The 14,978-nt window shown below is 36.2% G+C and overlaps 1 protein-coding gene across 5 annotated transcripts in view; it reads left to right on the top strand.

Moving 5' to 3' along the window:
• vav3b (vav 3 guanine nucleotide exchange factor b) overlaps positions 1-9,145 on the top strand; it is a 70,318-nt gene extending 61,173 nt beyond the window's left edge. For 2 of the 5 annotated variants that reach the window (XM_067453973.1, XM_067453972.1), the window contains exons 26-28: positions 72-152; positions 480-628; positions 6,322-9,145. In XM_067453973.1, the coding sequence (XP_067310074.1) occupies positions 72-152; positions 480-628; positions 6,322-6,363 (272 nt within the window). In that variant the 3' untranslated portion in view covers positions 6,364-9,145. The remainder of the gene's footprint in view (positions 1-71; positions 153-479; positions 629-6,321) is intronic. The other 3 variants (XM_067453976.1, XM_067453975.1, XR_010907827.1) reach the window with 2 other exon arrangements.
• The last annotated feature ends 5,833 nt before the right edge of the window (positions 9,146-14,978 follow it).

Genomic DNA, 14,978 nt, shown 5'->3' with positions numbered 1-14,978 from the left:
AATGTCTCCGTTAAGATCTCTGGGTTTTTGTGTTCTTATTTTCTTCACTCTGCTTCGGCTTGGATCCTAAGCTCCAGTGCTGTGTGGGCTTTCCGTTTTGAGTCCCACCAGCTACAGTTTTGTTCCTCCCTCCCCCTCACCCTTCTGGTCAGGTACAGCTATCAGCCACCTGTCTTATTCATTTCCCCCTCCAGCCATCTCAGTCTTTTCTCCCAGTGTTTGCTTCAGCTCTTTCTGTAGTGTATGTTTGTTTTCTGAGAGCTGTGGAGAGAGTGGATCTGTATCAACATTTTGTGTGTGAAAATGTCGGAGTATAATGCAATGCCATTTGTGCCCCGTTTTTGTTCCAAATCTCTAATCATCTTGTTGCATGTTCGCACGTGTTGTCCTACTTGGCATGTCTTGTGAAAACACTTGTGTCTCTCACTCTTGTCCTTTTTCTAACAACTGTTTTTGTCTTACATCCCCATCTCCCTCAGTTTTGACCCCGAGAGTGCTTGGCATTGCACTGGCACGATATGATTTCAGCTCCAGGGATACTCGGGAACTCTCTATACAGGTGGGCGACCTGGTGAAGATATACATCAAGTGTACCAATGGATGGTGGAAGGGTGAAGTCAATGGCCGGGTAAGGGGAAAAAAATGTTTAAATGCCTTTGTATGTACAATTTTTTGTATTCACAATATGTACGATTTTTGGATTCAAATGTAGACCAATGATGTATATATTGTTGACTTGTGTACTTACATTATCCCAGGTGTTTTCAAGAATGTTTAAATCCTGAGAAATAAGAAATTTTATCCAGGACATGGATTGTGTCCGTGCGTCGCCTATCAGTGACATCATACATGCCTTACCCTCGATTTCTGGTTTTATTTTGTAGAAACCATAGAAACACCAAAGACTCTTTAAAATATTATGTTTTATTAGACAAGAGAACAACTGTTTGGATACATTTATAGACAGGAAACTAATTATTGTACAGTAATACAGCATTTTCTCTTTCATACCGTGTTTTAAATTGCATGACATTTAGCAACACAATCCATCTAGCGTTTATTAATTACTGCAGTGTGCAACAAGTGTCTCATAGCAGCCGCGAAGCAAACGCAGATTAACGTAATAATATAATTTTAAACACTCAAATGTATCTAATATGATAAAACAGTGCTGTTTTACGTAACAATCGCTCCAGCGGCCTTGCTCAGCTTCACAACGCTCAGTCCTGCTCTTCTTCATACTACAGAAACGTTAATAACCGCATCCATCAACATGATTTCTGCCAGAGTCCTATCACGATTATTTTTCACCGGCTGTGAGGTGAAGACCTCGTCCCAAGATTCTGCGCTCAAACTTGGGGTCATCAAACTAAGCCTTTGATTCGAATAGGCGCCCTCTAGCGGACGGAAAAGTTAGTGGGGTGTGGCTTTAAAAATCTCATGAAAATTATTTCTGGCTGAGTCCCGTCCCGATTTGTTTCCACTGGCTGTAAGGTGAAGACCACATGTTCCTAGATTTTGCACTCAATCTCGGCGTCATCAGGCTAAGCATTTGATTTGAATAGGTATACTTCTAGTGGTGAAAAACTACACATTGTACGTATTGTGCAGTGCTTTAAATGATTTCTGAGAAACGCTGTTGAAGGTGGTGGAAAACACTTTGCCAATCAGCAGTAGTGTGCATTTACACTCATGATAAGGAAGGAGAGAGAGTGAGCAAAAGGGAGATTTGAAGACTCTAGAAAGAAAGATGGCTGAGAGCAGTGGTGGACAGTAATAAAGTATCTTTTTTTTTTTTTTTTAAAGGTGCCATGAACTGGCTTTTTATTTATTTTTTATACTGTTGTCTGAGGTCAACCAATGACTGTGTGTTGTTTACATTAAAAAATTAATAACAATGCTGGGTTTTGATGGGCGTGCCGTACTGGAGATTTAGAAGTAAACGCCCACGGCTAGGATTGGAGAAGATTTGCATATTTAATGAGCTTCAGCTCCCCTGTCAGTTCAGTTTACACGAGGGATTGTTTTGAAAGCGGCAACCGGAATTATTATTTCAACCACAGGGCTCGTAAACGTCTTTATCAAACAAACACAATTATTTATTTCTCATCCACCCGCAATTGATTGGAATATTATTTCTGTATCACATGGTCTGCACGATCGGTCGATATAAGTGCGAACCGCGCACAAACACACATACACATGTGCGCGCGCACCCAGATCTAGAAAGGAATATTATTTCTGCTGACGGGCATCCGTTTTGGTAGCCCGTCCGGAAAACAGAAAGGAAGCTTATGCAGTGATTGTTCTTCCACAATATCTTGATATCTTCTTCGACGTGTTTATTGCTGCTGGCTATCATGATCCGATGAGGTGGTGGGCAGGGCTACTGAATTACACGTGCTCACTATTCTGTAGAGGCGATGTTTTGTCGCGCGATGACGTAAGTATGAAGCACACGATCGTTTTCTGAGCCTGGTGTCTATAAAAGCTTTTCTTTGACTAACAAGGAAGTTTTCAGCTCTGAAACTTACATGATAATCTTATATTACCATGACCTTTTAGATATCAAAAGCTCAAGGGAAAGTTGATTTCTCAATTCATCACCTCTTTAATATACTTAAATACATTTTTCTGTACTTTACTGGAATATTTTTATTTTGAGAAACTTTTACATCACTACATTCCAAAGCATAATATTGTACTTTTTCCCCATTACATTTCATAAAAACTGATTCTTTGCAAATTTACCTGTTAATAAGCGAATGCTTCATTTTGCAAATGCTTGATTTGGACTGATCCGATTGCAGCTGTTCTTGAGTTATCAACTCACTGATTTAATGATCCATTCAGAGTAAGTCTCTAGTTCACTGAATTTTCTAGTTAAAGTCTGACTCAAACTGAGCCAAAACAATGTGGAGATTCAGAATGAAGAGATACTCAGAGCTTCAGTGCGTGTGCAACTGACGGCACGAAAAGTAAGTTACAAATACTGAATTTTCAGATTTATTATTGTAAATGAAACTCATCTTTAGGTCACAACTGTCAGTTTGGTTATGAACTAAATTTGAGCTCTAATGCTTGAATGTGGGCATGTCCATATCACCATATCACCATCTCAACGGTGTAGATTTTAAGTTAAAAAACATGACAACATTAAAATAAAATAACACAAAGTATCGCACCTGAATTCTTGATTTGTGTACTTGGACCACCACTGGCTGAGAAACATTACAAAAGAGGAATATAAGAAAATTTAAGGTCAGAGGAATGTCACTGAGAAAAAGAAGGTTTAAGATCAGGAAAGAGCTTTAGGACCCGTTTTAATATCAGAAAAGCGTTCCAGGTTTTTTTGGAGAGGTTGCACTGTTTCTGCTCCATACATGAGAAACATTGTTTTTGAGAAACAGATGCTGTTGATGTAATGTTAACTATAGTAAAAGATCATCACAATTCAATACAATATCGATTATTATAGCCAGCAACAGGATATTTTCCGATACCTCAAAAAAGTTCTGTGATACGTTACGATTCGATTCAGGGGTATATGTATATGTGTATCAATATTTAGATATTATGATATTATGTGCCTATTTTACATGACCAGTTATATTTTTATTAACTCACAACTGCAGCCAAAATATATAAAATAAACATTTATTTCAAAATTTCACATCTTGCACCCTCATTGGGACATCCTCAATTCACACAGTAATCTAATGACAGGTTATGACATGACAACAGTCAAGAAAGTATTTTAGGCTTCTGTGCTAAAATGTGTATATATATATATATATATATATATATATATATATATATATATATATATATACATACACACACACACAATGGAAAGACATTTTTTTAAATGCATAGTGGAGCTATTTCAAGAAGAAGGACAGAACAAGATAGGCTATTAATATTCTTTCATTGTGCAATAAAGTATTATTATGAAATGCTCTCTGTGTGCGAATGATCCACTTGAAACAGCTTGGGAGTCAGTGTGCAGTGCTCCTATGCAGCAGTTTATTGTGGAAACAGTTTTAAATTTGACTTACTCTATTCTCCAGTGTTGTGATCTAACATACACTTGGTAGAAAATATGATGATTTAGAAACAGAAATAAACTCTGTTAAGATGAAGCTATATACCTTTATCTACTGAAGCACAAAAATAAGTAAAAGAAGACTCTGTTCAGTGGTCTGTTTGTGCGCTGTTTGAGATGAGTGCACTCTGCTTTTTCCAAGGCTTTAACCATGAGCAAATTATAAACTTTGATAAAGATTCAGCATTGGCCCGATCTGACATTATGTGAAAATGTGGAGAGTGTTTAAACAAATGTGCCTCTTAAATATATATTAAAAGCCTACAGGTATCGATTTTAGACGTGTTGCATCGTTAGACATTAGATCGCTGTAACGATCTATATCGATGTATTGTTACACTCATAGTAAAAGAACAGTTGAGTGTCGTTGTTTGTCTGGAGCTGGCATGCTGACTAACAACCAACCTTTCCTTTTTTCTTGTGAAATGTATGTTCATTTTTGTTTATTCGTCATCTTCACTTAATTTTTCAGAGAAGCATTATTTTGCTTCGCTTCCTCTATGATAAAGAGACATTGTATGTTTTTGCATTTTGGGTGCCGAGTAATAATGTTTGGGCTAATTTCAAATATCAACAGTTTTTCTTAGAAATCACTTACTCCACCTTTAAAAGCACCGGATCCTCTTGTAAACTGCTTTAGTACTGGTGCTTCATATTTTCAGCTTTTTTTCTCTGAACTTGCACATCATGAAACTGAACTCTTGCCCTTCCATGCGAATTAGCTCTCGGTTGCTCGAAATGGAACTGCTTGGCACACAACAGCAAAAAAATTGTTTGTCAGAGTGCTAAATGCAGTTTTACAGAACAACAACAGAATTATATATTTAGCATATTTTAGAATCGTAATATTGATGACATTGATGAGTTGTCAGGCAGAACCTTATTATTGTGCATTAATAATGTTGTTATAAATAATGTGTTTACTTGTGTTAAAAAATTGAACCTTGATGTTATAGTTACACAAAATATTAGTCAGATCTACATTTATATAAAATAGATTATAATATTCTTATTTTCTAATACTTTATATGTACAATACAGTTGAAAAGTTTGGGGTCAGTGAGATTTAAAAAAAGAAAAGAAATGAATACTAGACAAGATGCACTGATCAGCTTAAAAGCAATTATGATGTCACATATAAATGTTGTTTTAAACTTAACATTCATCAAAGAATCCTAAAAAAGTATCACAGTTTTCACAAATATATAAAGTTTTTCAGATTAATTATTTCTTAAAGGGATACTTCACCGCTTTTTCATATTGAACTATGTTATTCCCTTAACTAAGACGAGTTGATACATGCCTCTCTGCGTGCACTTAATCTCTCTGATGTGCGGTGACGATCTGATAGCATTTAGCTTAGCCCACTAAGCCCAGTTCATTCACTATGGTACCAAAGAGAGATCAAGTTAGAAGCAACCAAACACCTCCACATTTTCCCTATTTAAATACAGTTACACGAATAGTTGAACGATCAATGGTGACACAAAATAAAACGTCTAAGCGGATTAAAAAGGAGAACTATAATGTATGGCGGAATAGCACTTCTGAGAGTACTTCGACTTGGTGCAGTAAAAAGTCACGCTTGAAAAATCCTCTCACATCTCTCCCTCCCTCTCTCATTTCTGCCAAACTGTTTTCGGTAGTACACACACTGTAAAAAAAAAAAAAAAATGATGCAAAATTAAATTGCATCAATTCACAGAATTTCAATTTGGCCAACTGAAACATTTAGAGGTGATCAGTCACTTGAAAATGTTCAATTGGAGACCTGAATTTTTTTTACAGTGCATGTTAAAGCTAAAAGCATTTTGTAAACGTACCCCAGTTCTGAAAGCAATTAAATTTTGGTATGGACACAACCAAATGACATAGCAATATAAAGGTGTGACAACGTGATTGACATTTGAGATGTCAATTAGAGGTTATCTCAGCATTTCCTATGCAATATAGCAGATCTTGACTCTTCAAGACACCTGAATCATTCCTCAAGCCTTTTTAAATTTACTTTTCTTCATTTCATATGCTTGAGTGCATTAACAAGAGAGATGATTAACCGGAGGTGATGACAGAATGACTTTTAATGATTCTTCCACACGTCAGTCATTATCAGATCTCACCCACAAGAGCTCTCAAACTGGCACCGGAAGAGGCAGAGATATACTTAAGTTGTTGATTAGTCTTAAGTAATATTTACATATGCTGTATGATTACAGGTGGGATGGTTCCCTTCAACCTATGTGGAGGAAGAAGAGTGACCACAACGGGAAGAAATCTTCACTATGCTGTGACAGTGATAACCACATTTTGCATTGAACAAGAAATGTAATAGTGAACAATACATCCTTACTTGAGCGAAGCACCACAAACACAGCAATTATCAGCCTCTTCTAATGGGATCCGGTGGACTGCGGTTGAGACCTGCAGCGTGATGCATCTGAGGCCCCGTCGGCTTTGACTGTTTAATTAGTTATGAATGTCCCTCGCTGCTCCACATTCAGTCCAGACATCTTTTTCTCTCACTCTTTCCCTCCCTCTCACCCTGTCACCTCCTGAAATCCTCACACAGGGCCTGGGGCCCCCCTCTCTCTGCCTGTTTAAAATTTAAACTCCATTTCTGTGCTATGCCGGACCTCCCATAAACCCAGGAGTGGCACGCAGAGAGAAAAGCCCTGAGCTGGCCGTTTTTTTCCCCTCCACTCGGCGACCTTTATGCGGTGCTTTCAGCTCACCTTGTGCTATAATTGATGATTTCATCCACCCGTCTGACTCTGCAAAGTTTGGCCGGGGCGAGATGGAGCGCGGTGCTGTCACGAAGCCTTCCTCCCTGCCTGCTCCTCTTCAGCCCTGATAACACTTAGCAGCAGTGCTCTCTCGGTGCGCTCGAGGGGCTGCGCGGTGACAGGAGGCCTGCCGTTCAGCGTGATATCCATCTCACTGCGCTGCGATCAGTCATCGCTCTGTCTGTTTCTGAACCTCAGGTGCTCCCAAGCAGAATGTTGGCACTGATTTTGGACTCAGTTCCTTCTCTTTTCATGCAATGGAAAAACTAGTTTGCAAAAGGGACGAAAGCTGCTAGAAACTGGACAAAATTTTATAACAAAACAGTTAAAAATGTCTGCCAATGGAAAATGACAAAATGCACTACCAATCAAAAGTTTGGGGTTAGTAAGATTTGCTTTTATGTAATTAAGGTCCACACTGTGTAATATTTCGGAGAATGTATTGAAAGACATGCAATATAATGTATTGTATAATATAAGTATTTTTATATATATATACACAGTAAGTAAGATTTACAGTAAGAACAGTAAGATTTTTTAATGTTTTTAAAGAATTATCTTCTGCTTGCAAAGGCTGCATTTATTTGATCCAAAAATACAACAAATATACAGATTTTTTTTAAAATTTAAAATAACTTTTTTCTATTTTAATATATCTTAAAATTCTATTTATTTCTGTGATTCAAAGCTTCATTTTCAGCATCATTACTCCAGTCTTTAGAATCACACTATCCTTCAGAAATTATTCTAATATGCCGATTTGCTGCTCAAGAAACATTTATTATTATTATTATTATTATTATTATTATTGTTATTATCAATGTTAAAAACTTTTTTTTTCCAGGATTATTTAATGAACAGAACGTTCAAAAGAACAGCATTTTTCTGAAATATAAAGCTTTTGCAACATTATAAATGTCTATACTGTCACTTGATCGATTTATTGCATCCCTGTTAAATAAATGTATTCATTTCTTAAAGTTCTTCCCCCCAAAAAATAAAAAACAAAATTCTTACCCACCCAAAACATTTAAATGGTAGTACAATGTTACAAAAGCTTTTTATTTCAAATAAATGCAGTTTTTTAAAACTTTCTATTCATCAAAGAATCCTAAAAAGTAAAAATGTACACAGCTGTTTCAACATTGATAATAATCATAAATGCATATTAGAAAGATTTCTGAAGGATCATATGACACTGAAGACTGGAGTAATGACAAACTGCTTTACAGAATGCTAGTCACTCTCTGCTGTCTCTGAAGTGACATCTTTTACTGTGTCAGCCACTTCTCTATGCTTCGAAAGGGAGGGGTGAGCGGTGAATGTTTGCAATTCGCAACCTCGCCACTAGATGCCACAAAAATTAACAAACAGAACTTTTAATATTTTTGATTCAGCAAGGATGCAAGTGACAGTAAAGACTTTTAGAAATTTTAAAAAAGATTTCTACTTAGAATGAATGCTGTTCTTAAGTTTTCTATACATCAAATAATTTAAATAATCAAATTTTCCACAAAAAAAGTATTATTAACAAAATTGTATTCAACTGTGATAATAATCATAAATGTTTCTTTGAGCAGCAAATCATCATATTAGAATGATTTCTGAAGGATCATGTGACACTGAAGACTGGATTAAAGGGATAAATCCAATAAGGCCAAAAATAAAAATGTGATGTTGATCTGCTTACCCTCAGGGCATCCAACATGTAGGTGTGTTTGTTTCTTCAGTAGAACACAAAGATGTTTAACTTCAACTCATATAATGCATGTCAATGAGGTGTATTTCAATGAAAGCCACTATGAGAGTAAAAAACACATACGAATCCATATTAATGTTTTTTTGTTTTTTTCTCATAGCAGACGAATCTCATCTAGTATTCCCAACCCGGCATGATCATAGACTTTGAATCGACTTCTGACAGAAGAGCTGCACAATGGGTGTATATTGTAGCACAGGCTGAAATCAGTATGTACATTGACAATTTGAGGGAAATATATTATAAAAATAATATAAAACCTTGAAATTGCGCGGCAGGATTTTGAACAACTTCCTGAATCGGCACTGACAGGCCACGTTGTGTATGTGTTGGAAATGTAAAGGTGCGGCGCTGTCTTTATAACACTAATATTGAGCACCCCCATATTTCCAAAATGGTATGATCCTCGTTTCGTAACACCTGCGAAGATTTGACTGTGAGATTGGTGGTTGAATCCGGTTCTGCATATTGATGCATCGAATCTTCGACTATTCGGTGTAACCCCTAATATATATATATATATATATATATATATATATATATATATATATATATATATATATATATATATATATATATAAATAATCCTCTCTCTATATATATATAGAATCCTCACATGCCTGCACAGACCTTTTGAATGAGGAATCTATGTACACATATCTATGATTGCAAGGTTAGTTTACCCTTCTTCAGTGGAAGTAATGGCATTGGGAATACTGGATGGGATTCGTCTGATATGAGGTAAAAAAATACCATAAATACTGTTGAGTTTCTCGCAGAAACCAATCGTTTCGTGTCTTAAGACATCCATGTGTCACCACGATCCACAGGGTTTAATATGGATTCGTATGTCTGTGTTTTTTACTCTCATAGTGACTCTCGTAGGAAAAACACCCCATTGACATTATACGAGCAACGGTTGGAGTTAAAAATCTTCGTTTGTGTTCTATTGAGGAAACAAAGTCACATACATCTTGGATGCTCTGGGGGTAAGCAGATAAACATCATCTTTTCACTTTTGGGTGAACTTTCCCTTTAATGATGCTGACCCCAAACTTTTGAACATTTGTGTATATCTAAGGTATTTTCTCTGAAAAGAAGTCTTAATATTGCGTCATTTTTCTTCTCAGGTAAGTTTATCTTGTTTTAATGATGTTTAGATGTTTTTACTGGAAAACAAGACAAAAACACTGAGAATAGGATTTTTGCACTGTACAAGATATATCAGCTTCCTTTGAATTTGGCTGATGACTTTCAGCACAGTTGAACTTTTGCTTAAAACATTTTTGTAAGTGCTTTGTAAAGGAGATTGCTCTTTAAATGAACAGACATTTGTTACAAGCTGTTTCATCTGTTTCTCAATGCACCTAACGGTTCATGTTGTCTGGTTTTCATCAGAATAAATGTAAATTATCGCTTGTTTCACACCATTTAGCAAGTGAATTTTGTATAGCTGTAAACATGGTCCAGATAGTGTGAGAAATTTTACTGAATATACATTCTGAAACTGTATTTTTTATTACTTTTATTAAAATATTTTGTACCCATTATTTAGATGTCTTATTTTCTTTATTGCATTATTTTCACTTGTATATTTGTATGTTATTAAGTTTGTCCTGGTATTTTTTTCCCTTGTATTTTTGTTCAGGTGGCTTAGTGTGAGAAATAATCCAACACGCTGAGTTCTCATGGTGAAAATAAACGTATGATGTTTGAAAGGTTTAAAACATGTATTATGTTGGATTTACTAATAAAGTTATGGCTAAGTTTACATGTTACTCTTGGTGCTATCTCTTTCCTTTGACATGATCAAAATGTACTCAAATCATCTTTAAATGTACACAAATCAAGGAACAACAACAGCACAAACGTAAGTAAGTAAGTGTTAGCAGTGGATTTTATGACTATTGTGATGTTTTGTGTGGATAGTTGATTTTTTTCGCAAGACTCATCCTATCCTTTCTGATCATTTCAACATTTTTAACAAAGATTAAAAAATCTAAATGACCTTCAAGCTGTCGACCTAATGTAAGCTAACTCTCGATCCATAACAGCAATGACTAAAATTAGCTCTTTATTTCTGTCCTGTTAGAAATAGAAATGATCTTGTCATTGTTTAAATAATCAGGTTATTATAAAGTTTAAGTGGCAGAGCTTGAGCTAAGTACATTTTTGAAAGCATAGGCCTATTCATTTATTATTTATCTTTTATATATTATCTTTTTTTATAGTTGCAAAAGGTAGCATATAACCCAGTAATGACACTCTCTTTCAAACAGCCTACTTCGCACTTTTTCCAGCACTTCAAAGCTCAAAACTTTATAGTTTTGCCATGTAGGAAACATATCACTTGATGAAAAAACAAAATTATTGATTACAATCTAAATAAATACCACTATGGCCACCAGAACAGTGACCAACAATCATTGTTATAACAAATTAAAAATCAATGGTTGTCATTTTTGTCCTGAAGTATGTAGGAAAAATCAGTCTCATTAAAAACAAAAACTTTTCATCAAATTGAAAATTAAATTAGGCCGCGAGTAAAGATCGCTTCAGTTCAGCGCAAACTCATCAATTGTGAAAACTCACATTCAAATCAATGAATTTGTCAAAACTGCACAATGAATCTTTTATTTACATTGAGGATTTGTGCTTGCACAGATCTTAGTAAACTTGCGCTAAATATAAACTTGTTCATCTTTTTGAGAAATACTGACTGGATTTTCACCACCAGTAATATACGCTCTGTTTAATGGTTATTATTTTCAGCAGAATTCACAGCAAAACACACGGGCAGTGCCGCTGAACTCAGATAACACTAATATAGCACCCAGATCACTTTAATTTACTTACTTCTCTGTTTTTATAAATTATATGTTACACATAGTATTATAACTTAATCCTGCAATAAAAATACATTACTTGCGTTGATCTGACCAGGCGGCCAAGGCATGGCAGCTGCCATACCCAATTGACGCCCTTGATGTCATGTTTTTCCTCCTCTATATATTTCCAAACAAACTATTTGGGGCATATATTTGGTTATTTTACGTTCTTTTTCTGAATTTCAATGTACTTGTCACAAATTCCCAGTAAAGCTCTTAAATCATCTTTGGACAGTAGTAGCTGAGTAGGAACAGTAGTGGAAATTTAACCTGAGGCATGTTGAGAAAGAGCCATGAGGGCTGCGGTGCAGCGCAGCAATGATTGATGGCCAGCCTTGCTTGCCAGAGGATGGAACGCAGGTCTATCTCTCTCCACTTCTGAAAGCTGTGAACTGACAGAAGGAGACTTCAGAGGAAAAGGAAGAGAGAGAGAGGGAGCATCCCCCAATCTTATGACCTGAAAGTGTCACCTCTTGGTGTTGAGTAAGAGACAGGAACAGGTGAAGAGTTATGTGTTATATGGGTGTGACTTACCTCACCACACTCTCTTTACCAATTCAGCAACTGTAGATGGGGAGAGTGGGAGGGGAGCTCAATAAAGCCCTGTACTGTATGTCTGATAGGAAGGACTGAGATTGAGCGCCTCAAGGACTTCATCAGCACTATTGAGTAATTAAACACTTGCGGATCAAAGCTGTTGAAGGGAACAAACCCTGAGTGGACCACAATGAATCCCCCTGATCCAACCTTGGAGTGAGTGAGGACAAGTGTCCTCATGCACTCACTGCCCCTTTGGGCTTTGTAATACACCCGCCATTAAGCAGAGGTGGACAGTAAAGTACATTTACTTGAGTACTGTACTTAAGTACATTTTTTGAGCATCTGTAGTTTACTGGAGTATTACTTTTTTTGTGAAACTTTGACTTTAACTTCACTACATTTGAAAGACTTTTTACTTCACTACATTTCTATCAATGTCCTCAAAATCGAAATCCGTTTCTGTAGCAGCTTTGAAAATCAGTGGATGATTTTTTTCATCTTTAAAAATCATCTTTAAAAATAATCATCTTTTTTTAAGCAAAATTTTTTAGATAAAAAAAAAAAAAAATCATCTTAAAAAAAAAAAAAAAATGTCCCGGCAGACAGCCTATCAGTAATCAATCTTGTAGGGTGACATGAAATTTCCCAATTTTTGAACACTGATCAGTTTATAGCAAAATGAAAGAAGACTGTTCCTCGGCACAATGTGTGCACCCATGGTCATACTTAAAAAGTATGTTTCTGTTTTCTGAAAATATAAAAAGAAAAAAAGAAAAGTAAACAGTTGGGAGAATATCGGATGTGTATCAGAGTATTGGGTCCGTGCATTCAGCCTTAAAGTGACAGCTGCTTTGTAAAGAGCTTTGTTACTTTTAAAGAATTGAATTGATCATGTTGGATGGAGCATCACTGACTGGCTTAAACCACCATGAGCATTTATACAACAATAATAAAATATGCATTGACATGAAAAATAAAATTTACTTTTAATACTTAACTACTTTTAAAAACAAATACTTATGTTTACTGTACTTTTACTGGAGTAAAAATCTATTTGTAGAACTTATACTTGTAACGTAGAGATATTTGACCAGAAGTATTTTTACTTTTACTCAAACTTGTGTACTTTCTCCACTTGCCATTAGGCCTACGCCTAAACAGACATCACAATGCATTGCAAGTGCATAATGTGGCTGTCAGGGCCGTCGCTAGTGGGGTGAAAGGTGGTGACGATTATAGGGGCCCCCACTGCCCTTTGGGCTCCAAAAAATCCAGAAGTTATACTATATAGGCCCCTGTTCTGTGAATAATTATAATATTTTTATTAGTTGTATGCCCGAGATTTTAATGAAAACTACAAAAACATGCAAATAAAGACGTTTTTCACATAAGCGCTCCTCTCCTCTCCCTAAAAATGGTTCAGTCCGGTTTAGTATTTATTAATTAAATCAGTCAGTGACAAACATTAGATCATTTGAACCAATAAATTTGTAAGTCCCACCCCAGCTCGTGAACAGAACCAATCGGAATTGAGGCGGCAGATGAAGCTGACGATGAACTTGTTGAAAGAACAGGAGAAAATGTCGGAGAAAAGAAAACATAAATCAGGGTACCAGAAATGCATTGAAAAGAACGAGAGGAAGGCCAGGAGAGTTACTGTATCCCAGTCAATCAAGACGTTGTTTAAGACAGGTTAGTAACTTTGTGTATTGCTATTTCGCAGTCAGATTTAGGCCTAGTTTCGTGGGAAAACTGCCTGTCGCCTAACGTTACTGTCATTACCGGCACCGCGGCACGCAGCGCCGTCAAGTTGATCTAATGATAACGTGGTCAAAATCCCCTTTTTTTTACGCTATTGTCAATAGAGTTTGTTTGCATAACTAACAAAAAAATTGTCAAAAGGCTTGTCACAAGCATTATCCACCTGCCGGCTGTTGATTAATTTTATTACAGTCAAGAAAACACGATCAACACACTGCTCTTGGATGGATACATTCATTAGCTTTATTTAATAATATAGTACACAGTTACTAGGCCTACTCTTTAGCCGGCTGTACATTCTTGAGTTTTTGCAGTAACCAACCTCAGCTCAATTCTGAGTAATAACCTTGCTCCTCTGAAGTTGACCGCAGAAAACTGAGGTTACACTTTCGTCCAATTTATAAATTCTATTAACTTTGCAACTACATGTCAACTAACACTCATTAGAATATAGACTGTTAGATTAGGGTTATTAGAATAAGTTGGTATGTAGTTCTAAAGTTTCTTGTAGTCAATGTCTGTTGGGAAGTTCTGCAGTGGGAATAAGTTCCCTGTTCGCTGGGATAAAGCTCTAAAACCTTTGCGAATCTCGTTTCGAATCCATGGTTGCAGTGCATATCAAACTGGCCAAGTGATTTCAGAAAATGAAATTGTTACTGTTTCTATCTTTGGTTTCCAAACTTTGTATTCCAGCATGATCTGGCGATCTCTGAATCTTCTCAGTTTAATAATGTAGGTGGTTCAGTTAATCAATTTAATGATTTAATAAACATATATATATATATATAAAAAGAAGAGTGATAGTTTCTGATTGGTCTAAATAACCAAGTCCTGTCGAAACAAGCACTTTAATACACATAACATAAAAAGAAACAATACAATTTATGCATTGTCATGAAACATAGACTGGAGAGATTGGTAAGTATAAACAGTAAAACACTTTATTGACACACACTTAAAGCAGTTGCTGATATGCAATGAATAACTTTGCTTTGATTGCAGTTTGCCCACATGGAAACTGAGGAACAAGGATGAACAGGAGCAAGGAGACTAGAAGAGGAATCAGAGTTGAGGAGCAGGACATGGAGGTAGGTACACTTCAGCTAGCAATCCAACAGATAGCTTACACGAGACCAGACTGT

This window comes from Pseudorasbora parva, chromosome 9 (assembly GCF_024679245.1).
Source record: "Pseudorasbora parva isolate DD20220531a chromosome 9, ASM2467924v1, whole genome shotgun sequence".
NCBI classification, from domain to species: Eukaryota; Metazoa; Chordata; class Actinopteri; order Cypriniformes; family Gobionidae; genus Pseudorasbora; species Pseudorasbora parva.
Note: the sequence above shows the minus strand (reverse complement) of the source record. Positions and strands in the feature narration are given on the sequence as shown.